At 40.6% G+C, this 18,409-nt stretch overlaps 1 protein-coding gene across 1 annotated transcript in view; it reads left to right on the plus strand.

Annotated features, from left to right (window-relative positions):
* Positions 1–18,409, plus strand: part of LOC117512783 (E3 ubiquitin-protein ligase HECW1) — a 521,859-nt gene that overhangs the window by 426,133 nt on the left and 77,317 nt on the right. The window contains exons 19-22 of the mRNA XM_034173001.1: positions 10,419–10,502; positions 12,314–12,420; positions 13,436–13,550; positions 14,803–14,916. Of these exons, the coding sequence (XP_034028892.1) occupies positions 10,419–10,502; positions 12,314–12,420; positions 13,436–13,550; positions 14,803–14,916 (420 nt within the window). The remainder of the gene's footprint in view (positions 1–10,418; positions 10,503–12,313; positions 12,421–13,435; positions 13,551–14,802; positions 14,917–18,409) is intronic.

The following is an 18,409-nucleotide window of genomic DNA, read 5'->3' on the forward strand; positions in this document are numbered from 1 at the left end:
TTGTCTGTGAAGAAGGTGCTGGCTGAAGAGTCTTCACCCTCATCAACATCATGGAAAGCACCTGTGCTTGGTGCTCACGTGCAACCTGGACGACTTGCAGCTGAGGCAGATAATTGGATGGCGTTCTGCATTTAAGTCGTGTGTGATTCAAGCAGAACTGCCGGGAACTCGACCTTGTGACGTTCGTTTGTGAGACGCTGAGGACCGCGCCTGGGTTTGACACATCGAGCCCGTGAAGCAGGGAGGGGTGAGGACACATGCTGTCAGCACACACGAAAGGTAATTAAGTGTTTAGGTACTTGTTGATAGTAACTTGGTGTTTTGTTACACAGTATATTGGAATTGTAAAGAGAATTGCGTAGTTTGCTTCTCACTGCGGTGGCGTGAAGGATAAGTGATCCTCCACTTGTTGTGAGAAGCTGCTCATTTGCATAAAGTAAAAAGAAAGGACACTGACCTGAGTGTGTTGCTGGCAGCGTGTGTTTATTGGAAGATATAGTTGTATCTGTTGACTTACCTCACCGTCTCTTTGCTTCACAGAGAATCAGTTTGTCGTGTCCACCTGGGGGGTGTTTGGCGGTGGTAGGAAGTCCAGGAGCGCCGGCTTTAATCCTTGCGGGCGCTGGAGAGCGAGCCACGGATCACTCCACCAGAAGGACGTTGTTTTTTTATGTTTTTACACTTTTTAACACAGGTGTATAATAAATAGTTTTTGTTGTTGGAACCGCTTTCTGGTTATTTTTAGCGCTGGGTCCTGTCTGACGCAGGTTCGCTCCTCAATCCGCGTCGACACATAACAATATCACCCCAATAGAGCGCTTCACTCTCAGACTGCAGGCTTACTTGTAGTTCCTAGGGTTTGTAAGAGTAGAATAGGAGGCAGAGCCTTCAGCTTTCAGGCTCCTCTCCTCTGGAACCAGCTCCCAATTTGGATCAGGGAGACAGACACCCTCTGTACTTTTAAGATTAGGCTTAAAACTTTCCTTTTTGCTAAAGCTTATAGTTAGGGCTGGATCAGGTGACCCTGAACCATCCCTTAGTTATGCTGCTATAGAATTAGACTGCTGGGGGGTTCCCATGATGCACTGAGTGTTTCTTTCTTTTTGCTCTGTATGCACCACTCTGCATTTAATCATTAGTGATTGATCTCTGCTCTCTTCCACAGCATGTCTTTTTCCTGATTCTCTCCCCTCAGCCCCAACCAGTCCCAGCAAAAGACTGCCCCTCCCTAAGCCTGGTTCTGCTGGAGGTTTCTTCCTGTTAAAAGGGAGTTTTTCCTTCTCACTGTCGCCAAGTGCTTGCTCACAGGGGGTCGTTTTGACCGTTGGGGTTTTTCTGTAATTATTGTATGGCTTTTGCCTTACAATATAAAGTGCCTTGGGGCAACTGTTTGTTGTGATTTGGCGCTATATAAATAAAATTGATTTGATTTGATTTGCTGACACCTCCAGTGTCAACGAAGCACGTCAGCACATGTTCTCAAAGAAATCAAAGTCTATAGAAGGCATTCCTCCCACAGAAGCTGCACTCAAACAGCATACCTTGAGAGCAGCCTTCCAAGCTGCATGTGTGGAGTCAGTCGTTGCAGCTGGACGCAAAACTGCCGAGCCCTTCTGACTTTGGCTGGGAATGGGATGCACCTTCATCTCAATGGTTTCCAAAATGGACCACCCTTCAACAGGCCCATGAAATGTGCTATGAGCTGATACATTGCAATTGTAAGAGATCATTCCGTGGCATGTGTACATGCAGCAAAGCAAAGCTCAAATGCACATCACTCTGCCAGTGTGAAGGGAGCTGTTTTCAAACATAGATCACTTGCAAATATTCCCAGAGTTTGTTTTGGTTTAAGCTAGTTCACCTTTACTTCATTCTCTTTTCTACAATTTGCTTTTCATCCAATATTGTACTTTCAGATAATACACAATGGACGAGACGGTTTCATATCACAATATGGACCAACGACACCAGCACTGCTTACATATCTGGTCACCAGGGGGCTCTTATGAAATTTTTAATACTTTTATTATATTTACCCTGTTCTTCTTTCAAAATTTGCCAAGTTTCCTGATTCTATATTAAGAAATGTAAAAGTTATCCCAATATTAGGATGTGCCATCTTGTATTGGCTCTCACTTCGGTATTGTATCACTTCCTGTTCCGGAGCACAGCGGTGTTTTGCTGTATCTGTTAGTTGTTTAATCTGCGCAGTTAGATTGATCTAGTTAACTAGATAACAATTTGTTTCACAGTGTAATCTTCACGTGCCTTAACTAAAGCACTCCCTCTGCTGAATCACCTCTAAATTATTTACACATTATTCACTTTGTGTGTTTTTAGGAATCCGCTAGCTTAGCGCAGCTACTAGCTCTTAGCCGGTTTAGCATGGCAGCTTCTCCTGTCTCTCCTGCACTTTTCTGCTCTGGGTGTGAAATGTTTAGTTATTCCTCGGCCTCCTTTAGCAGTAATGGTACTTGTAATAAGTGTAGCTTATTCGTAGCTTTGGAGGCCAGGCTGGGCGAATTGGAGACTCGGCTCCGCACCGTGGAAAATTCTACAGCTAGCCAGGCCCCTGTAGTCGGTGCGGACCAAGGTAGCTTAGCCGCTGTTAGTTTCCCTCTGGCAGATCCCGAGCAGCCGGGAAAGCAGGCCGACTGGGTGACTGTGAGGAGGAAGCGTAGTCCTAAACAGAAGCCCCGTGTACACCGCCAACCCGTTCACATTTCTAACCGTTTTTCCCCACTCGACGACACACCCGCCGAGGATCAAACTCTGGTTATTGGCGACTCTGTTTTGAGAAATGTGAAGTTAGAGACACCAGCAACCATAGTCAATTGTCTTCCGGGGGCCAGAGCAGGCGACATTGAAGGAAATTTGAAACTGCTGGCTAAGGCTAAGCGTAAATTTGGTAAGATTGTAATTCACGTCGGCAGTAATGACACCCGGTTACGCCATCGGAGGTCACTAAAATTAACATTGAATCGGTGTGTAACTTTGCAAAAACAATGTCGGACTCTGTAGTTTTCTCTGGGCCCCTCCCCAATCGGACCGGGAGTGACATGTTTAGCCGCATGTTCTCCTTGAATTGCTGGCTGTCTGAGTGGTGTCCAAAAAATGAGGTGGGCTTCATAGATAATTGGCAAAGCTTCTGGGGAAAACCTGGTCTTGTTAGGAGAGACGGCATCCATCCCACTTTGGATGGGGCAGCTCTCATTTCTAGAAATCTGGCCAATTTTCTTAAATCCTCCAAACCGTGACTATCCAGGGTTGGGACCAGGAAGCAGAGTTGTAGTCTTACACACCTCTCTGCAGCTTCTCTCCCCCTGCCATCCCCTCATTACCCCATCCCAGTAGAGACGGTGCCTGCTCCCAGACCACCAATAACCAGCAAAAATCTATTTAAGCATAAAAATTCAAAAAGAAAAAATAATATAGCACCTTCAACTGCACCACAGACAAAAACAATTAAATGTGGTCTATTAAACATTAGGTCTCTCTCTTCTAAGTCCCTGTTAGTAAATTATATAATAATTGATCAACATATTGATTTATTCTGCCTTACAGAAACCTGGTTACAGCAAGGATGAATATGTTAGTTTAAATGAGTCAACTCCCCCGAGTCACACTAACTGCCAGAATGCTCGTAGCACGGGCCGAGGCGGAGGATTAGCAGCAATCTTCCATTCCAGCTTATTAATTAATCAAAAACCCAGACAGAGCTTTAATTCATTTGAAAGCTTGACTCTTAGTCTTGTCCATCCAAATTGGAAGTCCCAAAAACCAGTTTTATTTGTTATTATCTATCGTCCACCTGGTCGTTACTGTGAGTTTCTCTGTGAATTTTCAGACCTTTTGTCTGACTTAGTGCTTAGCTCAGATAAGATAATTATAGTGGGCGATTTTAACATCCACACAGATGCTGAGAATGACAGCCTCAACACTGCATTTAATCTATTATTAGACTCAATTGGCTTTGCTCAAAATGTAAATGAGTCCACCCACCACTTTAATCATATCTTAGATCTTGTTCTGACTTATGGTATGGAAATTGAAGACTTAACAGTATTTCCTGAAAACTCCCTTCTGTCTGATCATTTCTTAATAACATTTACATTTACTCTGATGGACTACCCAGCAGTGGGGAATAAGTTTCATTACACTAGAAGTCTTTCAGAAAGTGCTGTAACTAGGTTTAAGGATATGATTCCTTCTTTATGTTCTCTAATGCCATATACCAACACAGTGCAGAGTAGCTACCTAAACTCTGTAAGTGAGATAGAGTATCTCGTCAATAGTTTTACATCCTCATTGAAGACAACTTTGGATGCTGTAGCTCCTCTGAAAAAGAGAGCTTTAAATCAGAAGTGCCTGACTCCGTGGTATAACTCACAAACTCGCAGCTTAAAGCAGATAACCTGTAAGTTGGAGAGGAAATGGCGTCTCACTAATATAGAAGATCTTCACTTAGCCTGGAAAAAGAGTCTGTTGCTCTATAAAAAAGCCCTCCATAAAGCTAGGACATCTTACTACTCATCACTAATTGAAGAAAATAAGAACAACCCCAGGTTTCTTTTCAGCACTGTAGCCAGGCTGACAAAGAGTCAGAGCTCTATTGAGCCAAGTATTCCTTTAACTTTAACTAGTAATGACTTCATGACTTTCTTTGCTAATAAAATTTTAACTATTAGAGAAAAAATTACTCATAACCATCCCAAAGACGTATCGTTATCTTTGGCTGCTTTCAGTGATGCCGGTATTTGGTTAGACTCTTTCTCTCAGATTGTTCTGTCTGAGTTATTTTCATTAGTTACTTCATCCAAACCATCAACATGTCTATTAGACCCCATTCCTACCAGGCTGCTCAAGGAAGCCCTACCATTATTTTATGCTTTGATCTTAAATATGATCAATCTATCTTTATTAGTTGGCTATGTACCACAGGCTTTTAAGGTGGCAGTAATTAAACCATTACTTAAAAAGCCATCACTTGACCCAGCTATCTTAGCTAATTATAGGCAAATCTTCAACCTTCCTTTTCTCTCAAAAATTCTTGAAAGGGTAGTTGTAAAACAGCTAACTGATCATCTGCAGAGGAATGGTCTATTTGAAGAGTTTCAGTCAGGTTTTAGAATTCATCATAGTACAGAAACAGCATTAGTGAAGGTTACAAATGATCTTCTTATGGCCTCATACAGTGGACTCATCTCTGTGCTTGTTCTGTTAGACCTCAGTGCTGCTTTTGATACTGTTGACCATAAAATTTTATTACAGAGATTAGAGCATGCCATAGGTATTAAAGGCACTGCGCTGCGGTCGTTTGAATCATATTTATCTAATAGATTACAATTTGTTCATGTAAATGGGGAATCTTCTTCACAGACTAAGGTTAATTATGGAGTTCCACAAGGTTCTGTGCTAGGACCAATTTTATTCACTTTATCCATGCTTCCCTTAGGCAGTATTATTAGACGGCATTGCTTAAATTTTCATTGTTACGCAGATGATACCCAGCTTTATCTATCCATGAAGCCAGAGGACACACACCAATTAGCTAAACTGCAGGATTGTCTTACAGACATAAAGACATGGATGACCTCTAATTTCCTGCTTTTAAACTCAGATAAAACTGAAGTTATTGTACTTGGCCCCACAAATCTTAGAAACATGTTGTCTAACCAGATCCTTACTCTGGATGGCATTACCCTGACCTCTAGTAATACTGTGAGAAATCTTGGAGTCATTTTTTATCAGGATATGTCATTCACCAGCTCCCAATTCGGATCAGGGAGACAGACTTTTAAGATTAGGCTTAAAACTTTCCTTTTTGCTAAAGCTTATAGTTAGGGCTGGATCAGGTGACCCTGAACCATCCCTTAGTTATGCTGCTATAGACTTAGACTGCTGGGGGGTTCCCATGATCCACTGAGTGTTTCCTTCTCTTTTTGCTCTGTATGCACCACTCTGCATTTAATCATTAGTGATTGATCTCTGCTCCCCTCCACAGCATGTCTTTTTCCTGGTTCTCTCCCTCAGCCCCAACCAGTCCCAGCAGAAGACTGCCCCTCCCTGAGCCTGGTTCTGCTGGAGGTTTCTTCCTGTTAAAAGGGAATTTTTCCTTCCTACTCTTGCCAAGTGCTTGCTCACAGGGGGTCGTTTTGACCGTTGGGGTTTTTCTGTAATTATTGTATGGCTTTGCCTTACAATATAAAGCGCCTTGGGGCAACTGTTTGTTGTGATTTGGTGCTATATAAATAAAATTGATTTGATTTGATTTGATTTGATGTGTTCTTTGCCAAATTGTAACCTCTTCTGCACATGTCTTTCATTTAACAGAGGGACTTTGCTGGGGATTCTTGCAAATAAATTAGCTTCACACAGGCATCTTCTAACTGTCACAGCACTTACAGGTAACTCCAGACTGTTTTTGATCATCCTGGAGCTGATCAGTGGGTGAGCCTTTGCCATTCTGATTATTCTTCTATCATTTTGATGGTTGTTTTCCGTTTTCTTCTACGCGTCTCTGTTTTTTTTTGTCCATTTTAAAGCATTGGAGATCATTGTAGATGAACAGCCTATAATTTTTTGCACCTGCGTATAAGTTTTCCCCTCTCCAATCAACTTTTTAATCAAACTACGCTGTTCTTCTGAACAATGTCTTGAACATCCCATTTTCCTCAGGCTTTCAAAGAGAAAAACATGTTCAACAGGTGCTGGCTTCATCCTGAAATAGGGGACACCTGATTCACACCTGTTTGTTCCACAAAATTGATGAACTCACTGACTGAATGCCACACTACTATTATTGTGAACACCCCCCTTTTCTACTTTATTTTTTTACTAACAACCCAATTTCATAGCCTTAAGAGTGTGCATATCATGAATGCTTGGTCTTGTTGGACTTGTGAGAATCTACTGATTCTACTAATACTTTGTTTCCCATGTAACAATAAGAAATATACTCAAAACCTGAATTAATCTTTTTAGTCACATAGCACTACTATTATTGTGAACACTACTGTAAACATGCAGCGAAAAATGACAATAATATTCATGAAAACACATGGCATAAAAAATACTCATAAGTCAAGTTATACTATGCCTATTAACAAAATTTAAAAAGCGCTATAAAGATTGAAGTCTCCATATTCAACACACATTTAAAGGGAGCCTCAGAGTGCAGTAGATTGAATGTTACGTCTGCTTAATTGGGTCATGTGACGTCTTACGCGAGGGCGTGTCATTCGACTCCAGAGGGTTAAGTAACACTTCCATCACATACAGATGAACTTCTGATGACTTAGATTCAGGCAGTCAATGATTTCCTGGACTCGGACTTGACCCAGACCAATTGTAAACTCAGACAATCCGATTCTTCACTCAGATTCACAAGTAATCCAGTCATAGAACTCCATAAACTGACTCCATAAACATTGCATCATTGTTTGGTCGGTTGTAAACCTTTCCTTACCAACAAAGTCACGTGATTTCTGCAACCATGCCCAACACCTATTGTCATGATTTATATACACTGAACTCAAAATGCAGACAGTGAACACACAGAATGTAAGATAATTGGTGGTTTTATCTTACCAAGCAATGTAGTCCAGTCCAAAAACAGGGAGAAGTCCATCAGTTAAGGTCAGGAATGTGGAATCAAGGATCAGATGAGGAAATAGGCTGGGACATAGGAACACAGAGATGCAAGATGAGGAAAATAGACAGCAGGAACCCAAACTCAAGAGGACCAAAATAATCCAGCAACAAGGGTGCAACAGTGATGAACAAATAGAGACATGTTATGAGCAGGTGACAGGCAGGTGTGGTGATTGTGATGTGGAACAGCTGTGAAGAATGCAAAGTGGCAAGGCCATTAGCGAGTCTAGGCTCTCAAGAAGCTAGGCTTAGAAAACAGGTGAAGATCTGTGAGCAGCAATATGGTTTCATACTGAGAAAGAGCACTATATATGCAATGTTTGCTCCAAGGATGCTAATGGAGAAGTATTGAGAAGGCCAGAAGGAGTTACATTGTGTGCTTGTGGATTTAGAGAAATCTTATGACAGGGGGCCAAGAGAACAGTTGTGGTATTGTATGAGGAAGCCAGGAGTGGTAGAGAAGTATGTGAGGGTCGTGAAGAACATGTACAAGGATAGTGTAACAGTGGTGAGATGCACAGTAGGAATTATGGATTCATTCAAGGTGGAGGTGGGATTACACCAAGGATCAACTCTGAGTCCTTTTTTGTTCACAGTGTTGATAGACAGGTTGACACATGACATTAGACAGGAGTCTCCATGGACTATGATGTTTGCTGTTGACACTGTGATCTGTAGTGAGAGTAGAGAACAGGTTGAGTCTAGCCTGGAAAGGTGGCTGTAGATATGCTCTGGAGAGAAGAGGAATGAAAGTTGGTAGGAACAAGACTGAGTACATGTGTGTGAATTAGAGGGAGCCCAGTGGAATAGTGCGGTTACAATGAGTCGAGTGTGGTGAAAGTAGATGAGTTTAAATACTTGGGATCAACTGTCCAAAGTAATGGAGAGAGTGGTAGAGAGCTGAAGAAGAGAGTGCAGGCAGGGTGGAGTAGGTGGAGAAAGGTGGCAGGAGTGATTTGTGACTGAATAATATCAGCAAGGTTGAAGGTGAATGTCTACAAGACAGTAGTGAGACCAGCTATGTTGTACCAGCCCAGTCTCACATTTTTTTTTTCGTGCTCCCGTGACGAAATGAGTCAGATTTTCGTGACGGAGCTTTTTTTTAACTCACTATTCCTAACCCTATTCCCACTCCCAACCCTAACCTCAACCATAACCACCCGACCTAGCTGCTTCACTTTTAATTTCGTGCAGCCATCACAGAATGAATGAGACTGAATTCATGCTACCGTGACGAAAATGAGGCGCTTTTCATCACAGTATCACGAACCAATAAATTAATGTATATTTCTTGCTGCTGAAGCACGACTTGCCGTGAGACCAGGTTCGTTGTACAGCTTAGAGATGGTGGCACTAACAAAAAGACAGGAGGCAGAGCTGGAGGTGGCAGAATTGAAGATGTTGCGATTCTATTTGGGAGCAAAGAGAATGGACAGAATTAGGAATGAACATTTCAAAGGGACAGCTCAGGTGGGACGGTTTGAAGACAAAGTCTGAGAGGTGAGATTGAGATGGTTTTGGACATGTGCAGAGGAGGGACCCAGGGTATATAGGGAGAAGGATGCTGAAGATGGAGCCACCAGGCAGGAGGAAAGAGGGAAGCCAAAGTGGAGGTTTATAGATGTGCTGAGGGAGGACATGCAGGTTGTTGGTGTGACAGAGGAAGATACAGAGGACAGGGTGAGATGGAAACACTGATCTACTGTGGTGAGCCCTAATGGGAGCAGGCGAAAGAAGAAGAAGAAGATGATGATGATAAGCTTGTTGGTGGAATAATAAGGAATCATTCACTGTGAAGTCCACATAGTTCTGGAATGGGTTAAGCATAGTCTAGGACCCCTATGTGGGGAAAGACACAGGTACTAAGTGATTTAAACGCCCTTTAATTCAGAACAGCACAAATTCAGGGGATATAATACTGTATGTCACACATGGCAAACAAACCAGTAAAGGATTAGGCACAGGAAATTGTCCATTTAGGCAGACAGGAGGTCAGAACCCGTGAGGCAGTCAAACCAGGCATCAGAGTCCAGAGGGGCAGACAAAAACTCAGAATCCAGAGGACAAAGCAGGGGTCAGTTACCAGGGAACACAAAAGCACAAGGAATGTGGGAAAGCTTTGCATGACACAATATAGCACTGGGCACAGGACCAGAGAAACATTAAATGGACAGGAAGAGAATCAAAACAACACAGAACACCTGGAGGACAACACAGGTGGAAATCCACAGACACACAGGAGGCCAGAGATTTCAAAATAAGACATGAGGGACAAGGCTAGACAAGTGTAACAATTTCACTGTGTTCATACAGTGTTTTCCCTTCGTAGTGCAACAGTTCATATTTTTTTTAATTAAAATCAGTTTAGATATTAACTGCTTAGAGTTGACATAATTAATTTTGTGTCAAGCTTGGGTGTCGACTAGTCAACTGATGATTTTCATTTATATGTGTATCTGTACAGTATGTATAATACTGTAACAATTGTGCACTGTTATTCAGTCATTTTACTCACCTGTTACATTTTAGATAATAAAAAAATTGACTCAATAATGAACACTTATGGTAATGAATTATAAATGTCTATTTATTCATTTATTGATATTAATGATATGAATTGCTTGTAGGAATTACTTTTCTCCTTAGTAAAGTTCTGCAGAACATAGCATCATGGTTCATCCTTCTGCGTCTATCAACAATAGTGACAGAGGCCAGGAAGTCAAAAAATATGTTTCAATGCATTTTTCGCCTGTTGTTGTCATCAGGGAGAAGATCCACTACATCCGGACAGAAGGTTCCCAAGGAATAGAGAAATTATCCTGTGATGCAGACTTGGTCATCTTATTAAGGTAAAGAATTCACTGGATCAAATCGAGATCTCTGAATTCATTGAGTCACACGTGTAACAAATTCCGGTGTGCCCTTCTCCATATTTTCAATATATCAGCTCTGGAAGTCGTGAGCCATTGGTCCTCTGTTTAGTCCAGAAGGCCTGAGTTGAACAAACAGATCGGTCTCATAGCGCAACAGCAGTGCATTTGCAGTGTATTTGCAGTGTTTTAGAAACATATTTACACTCCTTTTTCTTTCAAACTCTGTGTGTGTCATTTGGCTGTGTTAGGGCGGCGCTGACACCAGCTAAAAACAGAACAGCAGCACACCTGCAGTTAGTTTAAAAATAACTGTAACTATTAAATTCTTTCTAACATTTTTCTAACATTTAGATTCTCTCTAAGCATTTTACTTGTCGAAATTATTATTATTTTAAGTAGTATTAGTAGTTGTAGTAAAAAAAAAAGGCTTCACAACTGGACCTTTAATGTAGGGGTGTTGTGTGTGTGTGTGTGTGGGGGGGGGTTTGCACATCTCTACCCCACGCCCCCATTCCATCTAGATTCGCCCCTGCTTTGGCGTTTGAGCACAAAGAATGGATAAGATTTATTTATGCAGAAAACATGACCAGATTTACAGGTAAGAAAGTTTTATTGCGTTTTCACATCATGTGGTCCTCAGAAAGAGAGTTTAGGTGCATTTGAGTGGAAAATAGTGTTAGTTGTTGACGCAGAGGATCAGCTGTTTTTAGCGCGCAGATACGGAGCGGCTCAGCTCAGAATTCTAAATAAAGGAGAAAATAAAGCATAAAAATGTCTTTGTAAAGCTCAGTGCAGGTGTGCTGTTTTCACCACGCTTTAAGAGGTGAGGACGAGTAGCTGCTGCAGAAAACCGCGGATGAAAAGCTCACAGCTCGCTTAAAGTGGGCAGTTCAATCGAACCCCGACCTCCTGCCCACGGACCAAGTTTAATGCTATCGACCCACAATGCAAAAATAATAGTAACGCACAGTGACTTGGAGAAGTAACTTTAATCTGATTACTGATTTGGAAAGATTAAAGCATTAGATTACTTGTTACTAAAAAAAGTGGTTAGATTAGAGTAACACTTTACTAGGTAACACGTTACCGGCATCACTGAAAGTGAGCATCTGATAACGAGCATGAGATAAAAGCACGGATAAAAACTTACTGTCAATCAGGTTGTTTTCCGCAGAAATACACAAGTTCTCCATTCTTCCTGCTCACCGCCAGGGGGTTAGCCAGAAGGAAAGAGGATGGAAGCCCCCCAACACACACACACAGACGCACCCACACCCATAGAGTAGAGGTTCATTTTTGAACACTTTTTTTTGGCATACATTACTACTACTGATTGATTGAAATGTTATCCATTTTCTACATCCGTTTACTCCAGTTAATGGTCCTATCCTAGGAGTCATAGGGTGTGAGGCGGTGTACACCCCAGACAGGATGCCAGTTTATTGCAGGGCTACATAGAAACAAACACATTCACACTCACACGCACGCTTGCAGACAATTTAAAGTTTCCATTCCACATTACCTGCATGTCTTTGGATGTGGGAGGAAGCCGGGGCACCCGGAGAGAATCCAGGCAAACATGGGAAGAACATGCAAACTCCACACAAAAAGGCCACAGATGGAATCGATCCCATGACCTTTCTGCTGTGAGGCAACAGTGCTAACCATTAAGCCATGCTGTCCTTGATTTAACCATACACCTTTCATGTATGCTGAATGCATTATTCATGTTGATGACATTAATAAGTAATACTGTTTCCTTTATATTGATTTTTATGTTCTTGCAGTTTATTTGAAGAAGAAATCATGTCTTATGTGCCACCTCATCCCATTCATCCTGGCTTCAGCTTCTCTCCTCGTTGCTCCCCCGCCTCCTCACCACAGAACTCTCCTGGTAGGTCCTTCAGTCCACCAAGCAGACCTGAGATCTATTCTTACCCCTCCAAAATGAACAATCTCCATGAGTCTGCAACAACAAAATGATATGGCAGTAGGCCCATGGCTTGGCCCAGATACTTGGGTCTGCAGCACCCCCATGCTGGAACACGCTCACGATGACATGACGCATACCTGCAATTTAAAATAACATAAAAATAATAATAAGAATTTTATTTCTCCAGCTTTTTCATTTCATTTTGCTCTTTAATGTGAACTGTTTTTATATAAAACTTTGACTATTTCTTAAAATAGCATTGTATTTGATTGACTGTCAGTCATGTTATTTTTAAAATTACTTGTACTTTCACTTTCAGTACTTTAGTACATTCAATAATTTAGTACTTAAGTACAGCTGTCGATGTCAGATACTTTGATACTATTACTCATCTGATAATTCAATTCCTTTTTTAAAAAGTTATCTTTGCTTTAAGTAAGTTGTACATTACCAAAAGCAGCCTTCAATAAAACTACTACTACTTTTAAACATATTCCACTCAGATTTATTTCACTCCGAATTGAGAACAAACAAACAAAAAAAGGTCAGTTTTCAGAGAATAGCAAGGTTAGTTTTATCTGTTTTTGCAAAGGAACTCCTCATTTGTGCTGAGAAAAACACTGGATTAATTTCACAAACTGGCCTACAATCACACTATACAATAGATATTATATTTATTTTATTATATACGTACATTTATCTGGTACTTTATGCATCACTGCTTCAAAGCTTCTGTTTCTTGAATTCCCAGAAGGGAACATGATAATTTTAACAAGTTTCTTAAATGACCGTTTCTATTGCCTCACAACACTTTTGGGACATGGTGCGATGATTGAAACTGTCCAGCGTTATTCTCTATTTTGTCTGTATGCAGTTATGTTGGGTTAAAAATCAGGAGGTAACTTCCTCCCTTCCAGTCGCATCCTCATAAAATGTTTACTTCTGTGTGTGTGTGTGTTTGTGTTTGTGTTTGTAGGCTTGCAGAGAGCCAGAGCTCCAGCTCCTTACCGCAGAGATTTTGAGGCAAAGCTAAGAAACTTCTACAGGAAACTAGAAGCCAAGGGCTATGGGCAGGGACCAGGCAAGATCAAGTAAGAGTGTGCATTCCGTACAAATCAAACCACCAATTGTGTATGAAAATGAAGATCACTGTTCATTATTATTTATTTTGCAAAATAACTGTGTTTGTGTCAGACAAACATAACAGAGAAACCTATTTGATAATACATACATTATAATCTGCTCTCATTAGTTTATAGCAGAAACTGTGGTTACAGCAGGTTATGTATTCTAATTCCAGCTCAGGTTACTGTTATTTTATCTGTCATGATAGGATAATCGATATTTGGGGCCCTATTGTGGTACTTATTGTGTAGCACAGGTGAATTTGGTATCTGTCCATTTTTTTGCTTTCGAGAAGGTGTGTCCACTGAGCACAAAGGGATTATTCTCTTCATTAGTCATGGGTGTGTTGTGAGCATAACATAAAATCAAAATCAACTAGAGTGCCACCTGTGATTCCTTTTAAAAATGATTGTGCAATAGGCACATTGCTATAGCGTCTGTCACACTATGACTGCTTGAGGAAACATATAAGCAATATATAAGAAATTTTGATATCCGTTTGTGTATATGTTCTATACAAGTCCATTTTCTCATTTGCCAAATGTGTACCTCATCAGCTAATGTCCGGGAGTCCGACAGAAAGTTTTGTGCATGCTCAAAGCCTTGAGTGGACATCAGTTGGAGAGCTTTCCTGGTGGCTATACATTTAACTTTTTGTCCTTTACTTGTTTGTTACTTCTACGATACTCATGCATTTATATCATGTGATTGCTGTGGATGCTTCAGAATGGGCTTTTGATTGGCCAAAGCTCTGGTGAGTGGTGTGAATTCAACACCAGAGGAGAGAGGACTGCTCCTGATGCAGCAACATGCAGCATGTTAATTTAGCCAAGGTCAGACTGAACTGAAGAAAAAGATAGCACAGCTTTGTGCCCTTTTATCAGGACATCGGATTATAACCGGTGAATTCTCTTGGTGGGAATGCACATTCATCTGCCTGACTAAGGTCCTTCTCCCCTGATCACTCAGTTTAGACTCTCTAGCAAGAGGCCTGGTACATCAGAACTTCTTCCATTTATGGATGGTGGAGGCCACTGTGCTTATTGAAACCTTCAAAGCAGCAGAACATTTTCTATACCCTTTTTTATTATTATTTTTGTGCATTTTACCACCTATTTTTCACACCTACAATACTATAACTGTACGTTATAGTGTATGTTGACTGAGTTTCCCCCATGAACATGGTTCCAGTTTGATCTGTGACCTTAATCCCTCCAGGTTGCTCATTAGGAGAGAACATCTGCTTGAAGGAACCTTTAACCAAGTGATGGCATACTCCCGTAAAGAGCTGCAGAGGAACAAACTCTATGTGACCTTCCTGGGGGAGGAGGGGTGAGACAGACACACACAAGAGATGAAATGTTCCATTTCATGTGTGTTTCTTATATGTCAGTGTCTTCTAAAAAAAAAACTAAATCAAAATTTCACATTATAATTCTTATGTTTTACTTTGTATTGTTATCAACTTAGTTTATTTTTGTGTAATATATTGAGGGGTGAATCACTGAGACATTGAGTAAAGTATCACTCATAAGTGCACACAACCATTAAGAGACAATTAATCCAGTAAGTCTGAACCTCTATTTGGGTGAAGACCAGATTGTGTTTTGTCAATTATGAGACACACATATGCATCAGATCTTATCATATCTAATGCAGTTTTTAGTTTTAGTTACAGTATTTATTGACAAATGTTGAAAAGTGATCCATCTCTGACCTTTGTAGAAGGTGCCTCCATGTCTGGATCATTACCATAAAAACGTGCATATTGTTCAAAAGCTACCAATGATAAAGTAACATATGATGTTGTGTAATGTTAAAAATGGTTTGATAGTGTACATGGGAGTGTCCAACTACAAGAAGCATGTAGAACCTGAAGCAACTTATTTTACATTTCTATGACTTCTGTTTCTAAACATCTGGTTGCTGTCTCAGACACACCCACTAAGCCATTCCACACTGTGCAACACCCACAGAAGCCTATCACTTCTTCAGAGTTGTCTTGGGTGTCTTGGATGCTTGTCTCACGAGTCTCCTTCTTGCACAGTCACTCAGTTTTTGAGAACTGCATCCTCCAGACAGATTTACCATACAGTACCAGACTGTTTGTATTTCTTAAAGTGTAGATGACAGCAAAAAATGTGCACAAATAATCACTAAAAATGATGAAATTTTGATATTTTAAAAAATCCTGAACAATAAAAGTCGATGATAAGTGCACAGGTGAAGGATAAACTACCGCTGTCTGAAGCCTGCGCTCTATTTCAGCCCTGTTCAGCCCTCAGCCATGACCATATTGTTGCTGTGTCATCACCAGAATGGCACCTGCTGATTCAAACCCAAATCAATTGTAAACACAGAGGAGGTCGAGCTGTTTTCGGACGATTTTTTGTTTTATAGTGTGGAGCTTTTTTAAGTCCAGTCTGGAGGACAGTTTTTTTTTTTAAGTCCAGTCTGAAGTTTTTTCTCAAGCAGCTGGGGGGGACACAGCATTTATTGTTTAGAGCCTTATTTAGATGACAAGAAACTTTGGAGGAAAACCTTCAGTCTGATAGTGATGATATTGGCAGAGTTCATAACACAGAATGGTGATTATAAAAACAATAAATAATGGAGGCGATTTCAGCATGTGTGGAGGTAATAAACTGTTTTTGTTGTTGTTGTTTGTTTTTTGCCAGCTCTTTGGTCGTAATCAACTGATAAAAAAAAAAATCTGATCTGTGGCATTAGAAAAAAAGTGATGAGGAAGTCAATCAATCAATCAATTTTATTTATATAGCGCCAAATCACAACAAACAGTTGCACAGACAGAAGTCTGTGCATTTTAGTGAGATCATCTTTAAATTTATCCACCTTTACAAAACCACATCTAAAAATAATTTAATTCCTTGTGTTTTGGTTGAAGAAGACTCCATTTGACACACTGGACTTTGGTGCCAGGTTCCAGCGCCAGCTGTAATTAGTTATTGCGGCTGATCGATCTGATGCCACTTCTTCCTCCTTGTCGGCACGCCGGGAAGTTCCTGGTTTTTAGTGGCTCGCAGTTCACAATCCGAATATTTATCTCTTCAAGATATGAGCACCAGCAAAGGATACATTTCAAACTGTTGTTTAATTTTAGTCTTAAATATTCATGAAAACATGGCATTACATGTCACCAACACTTTAAAGTGTAGAGAGGAAAAAGACTACAGGATGAATATAATAATGTTTTGGAATATGGAAAATTATCACTTGTGGATGTGAATGTCGGGGCACCACTTATTTCAAAGGATAAGTCCTTATGAGTTTAAAAACTCATTGATTAGTCTCAATTGAATTAATAGTCTCAGTTTAATTAATCAGTCTCAGTTTCTAAAAGAGTAAGCACCGCAGGTCAGATCCGACACCCTCTGTAGAACCATACAAAAATGACAGACAACTTCACAAGTTTAAGATATTTATTTAACCCTGGCAGGAGTTAAATAACAGGACATATCACAGTGAGCAATTTAATTATGATGACATTCAATTAGCAATGATTATATGATGTTCTGATAGTTTGGTTTCGTAGCGGGAGTTTTGGAGTAAAATTTACTTTGGTGTTTGTTAACCTGAGAGAGGATTAATGATTTTGAATAGAGTTAAATAAAGCCACTCTGTTTAACTGACAACATAGCCCAGAGTGTTACTTTGCGCCGTCTCCGTGAGGTCCGATGCTGGAATTGTCTGGTTCAGTCGACGCTCTGTCCACCACACAGCTTCGTCAGGGACCTTGACAAAGGCTCTGCCGGTCCGACCCGCTTGGTCTCATCAGTGGCGGGGATGAATTCTGTTATTGCTGTGATTTTGCGGTGGCAGTTCAAGTCGCTATGGACATCTCAGCTGTCTGGATGTTTTTCCTCAGCAGCGCTCTGGCTCGTCAGGATAAACGTTTGAGCATCTTTATTGTCTATCAAAAATCAAAAATTCGTCTTTTGTCGTCGTCTTTTTGGAAGTTTGGTCAAATCAGAATTCAATGTAAAAATAGCTGACTTTAGAAGAAAAGGTTCGTAAAAGGATTTGGAGTTTGAATAAGAAAAAGGGTCTTAATTTGAAAATTCGAAGAAGGAAGTTAAATGCGCCCAGCACGTTTAACTTGACAAAGGTTGCAAAAGTTATCTGTCAGAAAAATAAAGTAAATTCTTGTCGGTATGCCAAACAAGAATTAGTCTTAAGTAGCACGTGGCTTCAGACAAAGGGTCATAAAATCTGGACAGCGAGGCGCGTCTTTAAACCCAAGGGAAAGAAGAGAAAAGGACCAGAGAAAAGAGTAAGAGCGGAGTGTAAGAGCAAGAGTAAGAGACAAGAAGACCAGAGAGCGAGTTCCCGGGCGCGAGCGCTTTTAAAAGGGTTAATAAGCTCCACCCCCAAGAATTCTGGGTAATGTAGTTTCTGGAGTTCCTTTGTCTAGTTTTTATATATATAAATCAGCGAGGTTCCAACATTCCACTTTGAAACCAAACCAAGTCCTGCAGAATAAATCTTGTAACTGGTTGACCTGGAATTATATACCACACACACACACATATATATATAAAAGAGAACACATTAAGTAAACATTTTCCAATGAGCGGAGTTATGACACATCAAATATAACACTTTCATGCATGCATAAAGAAAGAAAAAGACATGTTTCCTTCTCTCTTTTTTTCTTTTTTGTCACAACAATACAATGAAATTTCCTTTCTTTAAAATGTAGTTAGGAGTTTGAGTCTTGCAGGAAATCAATTAACCTGTCCTTCCCAAGTCATTCCACAGGGGTCACTCTTGTTCCATGGTTAGACCTGGATTTATCTAGCAGAAA

This window comes from Thalassophryne amazonica, chromosome 1 (assembly GCF_902500255.1).
Source record: "Thalassophryne amazonica chromosome 1, fThaAma1.1, whole genome shotgun sequence".
Classification (NCBI taxonomy): domain Eukaryota; kingdom Metazoa; phylum Chordata; class Actinopteri; order Batrachoidiformes; family Batrachoididae; genus Thalassophryne; species Thalassophryne amazonica.